At 40.9% G+C, this 6000-nt stretch overlaps 1 protein-coding gene across 13 annotated transcripts in view; it reads left to right on the top strand.

Moving 5' to 3' along the window:
• Positions 1-1657: 1657 nt before the first annotated feature.
• FTCDNL1 (formiminotransferase cyclodeaminase N-terminal like) overlaps positions 1658-6000 on the top strand; it is a 188238-nt gene continuing 183895 nt past the window's right edge. For 4 of the 13 annotated variants that reach the window (XM_055108923.2, XM_055108932.1, XM_055108924.1 and 1 more), the window contains exons 1-2: positions 2152-2325; positions 3836-3957. In XM_055108923.2, the coding sequence (XP_054964898.1) occupies positions 3843-3957 (115 nt within the window). In that variant the 5' untranslated portion in view covers positions 2152-2325; positions 3836-3842. Of the gene's footprint in view, positions 2094-2150; positions 2326-3835; positions 3958-6000 lie in introns of those variants that run through there. The other 9 variants (XM_055108928.2, XM_034954754.3, XM_055108931.2 and 6 more) reach the window with 6 other exon arrangements.

Here is a 6000-nt window from a genome sequence, read left to right as displayed (position 1 = left end):
AGTGAGTAGAGTGGAGAAAGGGATGCTTTCAGAAATGTTATCTTACTTAATGCCCCCATAGCCTGTAGCTCCGTAAGGAACAGTCTCACGGGAGAAAGAGAGGATTAGGAGCTGTGGGGGGAAAAGCTTTCCTTCTGGCAGTTTCTACAGCTAGAACCATGAAGCCCCCAGGTGTCACACTGTTTTCTCTGGAGGAATATTATAAGATTAGATGTAATGTTATTACGCTGTCTCATTTAGCAAGTAGTATCATTATCCGATTGTTTGGAAAGGTGAAATACAGGGGATTCTGGTTCTTTGCCCTACCATGGAAGGAACATTTGGACACCACATTACTTTTTTTGGAAAACGGAAGCTAAAGCTAGAGGCCAAAAAAGCTCTCAAAAGAGAAGATGAAGAAAGTTAGGAATATTGGTCTGATTAAAAAGCTCTCAAAATTATCTAGTGAATGCTGACATTAGATAGGTATTGGTCTTTAGGTAATAACATGCGTATGTATCTACTTTATGCACTTCTATGCAGATTTAGTAGAAAAAAATACCTAAATATATATTTAATTCCATAGGATCCCAGTGCATTTTGAGGATTTAAACAGATAAGCCAACCTCAAAGGGACTGATTCTTGCAACTAAAACACAGACACCTCTGGGGTGAAATGTGGCAACAGTTTGACAGGCATAGCAGTAGCTTAGGCCAGAAAGGATTTATCCAATTAAAATTATGGGATGAATTTTGGCTGGCAGAATGTAATTACCAGCCTTGGAATGGATCCAGGATCCTGAGGTTAACACCCCTCCTCTTGCCAACAACCCTCCTACCTGCCAACACTCCGAGATGGAGAAGGCTGGATCTGACATAATCGCACATAATACTGTTGTGACATATAAGTACAATGATGATGATGTGAGAAGCATCATGAACCTGATTTTTTTTAACACTCATTATGTTACTTATTTTTATGCCACATTAGGCTAGAAACCAAATGTCCACATAAATGTTAATTTCCTCAAATCTGTGTTTAAAAATTATAATTAGAAAATAAAAAATAGATTTAAAAATTAATTTATTCCGTCAAAGTAGTTATTTAGTGATTATTTCACTACAGGAACAAAATTGGATCAAAATGGTGACATTTAATCCTTGCTACACGAAAAAAAAAAAAGCAGGTCCTGATTTTTTGGAAGCGAAATGTGTTTTCAAGGTTGAGTGGCCTAGAAAAAAAGGAAATGCGGAAGCCTGATTCATATTCGTTGTAACTTTGACTAAATGGGTATGCGCAAGGACTGCTTTTGTGCCGGACTGCTTTTGTGCCGGGGTGGGTCCAGTTCACAGTCACGGGGGGCACTAATCCTCCAGGAGGGGATTTACCAGAAGGGTGTGTGTGAGTGTGTGTGTCCCTTCCAAGGAAACCAGAGAAGAGCCCCCTGCTGGTGCATGATCAATAGGCAAAGACCTGATCATTAGATTCCAATGCCCCTTTAAAGTCATTAATTGACTAGAGAATTGTGGAGGGTCTGGCGATACGGAAGAGCAAACGAAAAGGCAACACTGAGAAAAATCTGAAGCGTTCAAGGACGCCAGGCACGTGGTGCCGGGTCAGGGAGGGAGAGGCAGAGCCAGCCCGGGCGGTGTGCGGCTGGGGTGGGGCGCGCTCCGGGCGTCCGGGAGGCGGAGCCGGCGGCGGAGGCTACGCGCGGGCCACGCGCGGCGGCGACTCGGGCTGGGCGGCCGCCCTGCCCCACCGCCCTTCGGCGCTCGCAGGTCCGCTCCCCTCCCAAACCGCAGAGCGGCAGGCGCGGCCGCTGGTTCGAGAGCTCGGCCGGGGCAGCGCAGCCGCCGGCCGCCCCTCGCTCCCAGGCGCCACAACCCCGCGCCCTCGCCGCTGCTGCGTCCCGCGAGACCTGTGGGGAGGCCGGGAGTCACTTCGGGTTCCCTTTCAGCCCACGTGGTCCTGGGACCCTCCACCCAGGAACCTAGTCGGCACCGCGCAGGGAATCCCAGCAGCGGGGTTCCGGCCCCAGCACGCGTTGCGGCAGCCTGGCGAGCGTCCTTGCGGCCTCCAAGTGCCGGTGGGGTGCGTGCGCAGGGGGCAGGTGAACTGCTGCACTTTGCACTTGCTGGGCTAGGTTCTCCGCGGGTGGGGAGGCGCGGGGGCGGGGGACGGCCGCGTGTTTAATCTATCACCAGAGGTCATCCAATGGTAATTGAAGGATGAGCTGGGAGGACTAGGATCTCCCTGTCCCAAACACAGGGTGTTTTGGGGGGCTTGCGTTTGGGTCACTTTCTGAGCCTGGTACTGCCGCTCATCTCAGCTTCGCTGTGAAGGTGAATTTTTCTAACACCATCTTTGTGTGATTTAGCTGTCCACAGGGAATCAAAATGTGGAATGAGAGGATGAAACTAATCCTTTCTTTTGCACTGTTAGGGGTTGCCATAAACACCATTTGTTAAAAAGCATAATTATGTTGGGAAAGTGCCTGATGAGACAATTAAGCTGCATAAACACACTGAAAACAAATGAAAACCAGAAGACGCCCACACCCCTTGTGTAAAGCAATTTTTTGTTTACATAGAAACGAGAGGTCTGGGTTGCTTTATTACAACAATGTTATTAATATCTAGAAAAACCTAATGACAGAATTTTTATGAATTTTCAGTGATGAGATGATGGACATGATATGAAAACCTGCCTGCAAACCTGAGCTAGCTACGAAGCCTGAGCTCTCTCTAGGTTAAGATGATTAGGCCAACGAATGATCCTGGCGAACAAGCCAGTGGATTTATTGAGGGAGAGCACCATTATTTGCACCAGAGCACTTTTAGCTTAAACTCTAAAGTTTAACGCGTGTCTCAGAGTTAGACCACTGTGGTTGGTATCCCTCACACAGGGAACATTACCTGTCAGAAAAAGACCCTCATTAAATATTTGTTGAATGAATTCATGAGGGCCTCATCTGTTTTTAGTTATGGTATTTAAAAGAGACCAAAGTTATGAGGTCCTGAACTTGAAGAGGGAAATTATTTTCTTATTATTTTAAGATGTTTTAATTCCTTTAGATCATGAATATCATTTGAAGTATGGAAAGATGTGTCAAAAATGCTATTCTAGAGTACTAAAAAGTATCAAAGCAACCTCCAAAACCTGTATAATTAATTTTCAACAAAAATCACATTTTTGATATTATTGAATAATATGTATCAGAATATGTATCATCTTTCAAGTTACAGAATTTTGTAAAAAGACTTTAAACTGATTTAGAAACTTTGGTGGAACAAGGAGGAACTTAGACAATTGTCATGTAAACCATCCAAATGGCTTCCTTATTTATTTGTATAATGTCCATGGCATGGCCTGTAGACACTTTCATTTTTGCTGCAAGAATTTCTTTTATAAGAATCCACATATTAAATAATCTTCCTCATTTCCTTTTTCTGCATTTCCCCACTAAGTCTAGTTTAACAACAAAAAAAACATACCTGTTTGTAAAATAGTACAGACCTTGAAAACAGGGATAAGGCTAAGGAAAACGATGCTTAAAATGGGATAACATACTTTAATGAAAAACTTTCAGTTACATGATGAAATTCACGCTGAGGACCCTGCCAGGTATTTTCCAGTGTCGTTACAAGGTTTATATGTATGTGACCATGTACACATGGTTTCTTATTTTAGTCAATCTGGAGATTTTATGCTTTAGAATTTTTCTAGGAATGAAATAGTAAAGTGCTCATATTATGACTGCTTCGTTTCCAAAAAGTTATGATTTTTTTATAGTTAAAACATGAAAATATGAATCAACTCTAGAGACACATAAAAATTTTTCTCCTATTCCAGAAAAATCATGTCTTCTTCCAGAGTGGGGCTCCGTTTGGCTGCCTGTTTACTAAACGTTTCAGAAGCCGGAAGAAAATACATTGTTGAGAACATAGCAAAAGCAGCTCTTCTTGACAAAAATGGTAGGAAAAACAGACAATTGAAGCTGAATATTATAGTGTTTTGATAATTTAGTAATTTTTGTACTGTGCACACTGTATCTACAGAACACTTTTCTTTCTTTCTTCCTGAATTTTCCTCCTTGCTCTTGAGCTGTTGCAGCTCTGCGCAACTCCAGGATACTGAGATAGCTCAGTTACTCAGATGTGCACATATGCTCTTTTCCAAATGTCTGCGTACGCTCAGCAGCGCAGCTCTTAACATTTGCGTGTGAATCTCTGAGATGCGTGTTGTTCAGGATATTGACAGGCTCCTGGGGAGGATGTATTTACATAAAAGTATAATGTTTCCCTCATGGGTCGTTTATTTGATCATTAATAGAATGAGCATAATCGTACCTTATGCTTTTTATTGAGCAGGTTAAATGAAAAATAAACTTGCCAAATACCAACTACTTTTCCCAGCACTCCTGCCAGCAAAGCCCATGCAATCATTACAGTATTATTATTTCTACCCTCTTTTCTCTGTATAGACACTGTTAGGCAAGTGCATTTAAATGATGCGCGTAAGATCACTCAGCAATTTGGTGACGGAAGACTGGAACTCATGCCTCCTTATTCCCTTGGCCAGTATTACTATGAAAGATACTGCTCTTTAAAAAAACATTTCATTTTTTAAAATGTTCCTGTGGTGACACATGGTTAGGTATTATTTGTCTTTACTTTGACACACACACTAATACACACAACAGTGTATACAATCATTTAAATAGAATGCTGTTATTAAATCAATAACTTTTTGGCAACAGGTGAAACCAGCCCTAAAGCATTTCAGACAGTAAATTTTAATTTCCGATTGTCATTTTTAATGTGGTTACTGCTTTTCATAAGAAAGAAGTGTTTTCCCCCAACCCATTTTAACTGTGAGCACATTTAAGTTACTGTCTTGCAACTTTGCAGGAGCTAGAAATGTCTATGAAAATTCCTGATAATTGATGATAAGAAAACTTCTTTGAAGTTGGTATGCAGCTGTGATTTTGCATGCTTTTTGTGGAAAGAGCCAGCTCGGGCTCTTCATTGTCAGAAACAGTACATTTAATGGGATTGGGTTGCCTGTCTCTGTGATTAAGTGAATGTGCAGAGACATTTGTGGAAGACACACACTGATGGATGCCTGGGTCTCAACTCACAGTTTTTATCAGCTTATTAGTGGCAGCAGCTCAAATGGAATTATAGCTATTATACTCCATTACAAATACCAAACAATTTACTTCTGCTGAGATTCACACTGACAGCTCCTCTTGCCAGCAGTAATTTTTTTTCTATATGCATGCTTAAGAAATTGCAGGAGAGTGTTTTATTCTTTCAGCATTTGATTCAATTGAATCATATGAAACTGAGAATAAAAGCTTTTCAGGAGAAGATTTAGGATGAAAAAAAATTACATCATATTTCTTTTCTTCCAGGAGTTAGAGTATGTTGAAAAACTATATAAAATAGGAAGTTGCATGATCTTCTTCTTACTTCATCTTTTATAGTTTTCAAAATGCAAGGAAGGTAGCACTAGTTAAGAAAATGAACCTTTTTTTTTTTTTTACAAATATTTTAAAGGCATTTATTTTTAAGTGAGTGGAATAAAACCATATAAACTGTATTTTTTTTTCTAATTAAGCAATGTGAGCACATTTAAATGGCCTAGAAAGGTCTTAGGTAAAGGAATCTGAGTAATAAATTTTAGACCTACACCAGGGCAGGACTCTACAGATGCTCGTTTGGCCATGAGTGAGTGACATATGTTTATCTTCTCACATTATTAAAATTAATAGCGTAGGGCTGTTCTAAGCTCTGTAGTTCCTGGGTGTAACTTGTTTTTCCTTTCCTCTGAAAAGATTAATTGTTAAGCTGCCAGGGGACAAGGAGACAAGGTATAATAGCATAACCAAAGGTTTAATTACCGCCTGAAAACTTTTGTCCTTCACTTTGAATTTGCTTTTGTAGGCTTAAGGGGGACTTTTAAGGAGCCTGGACCATGCTTGTAAACTTCAAAAATAACTCTAGGGTTATGTA

This window comes from Pan paniscus, chromosome 13 (genome assembly GCF_029289425.2).
Source record: "Pan paniscus chromosome 13, NHGRI_mPanPan1-v2.0_pri, whole genome shotgun sequence".
Lineage (NCBI taxonomy): Eukaryota > Metazoa > Chordata > Mammalia > Primates > Hominidae > Pan > Pan paniscus.
This window is presented reverse-complemented; position numbering and strand designations above follow the sequence as displayed.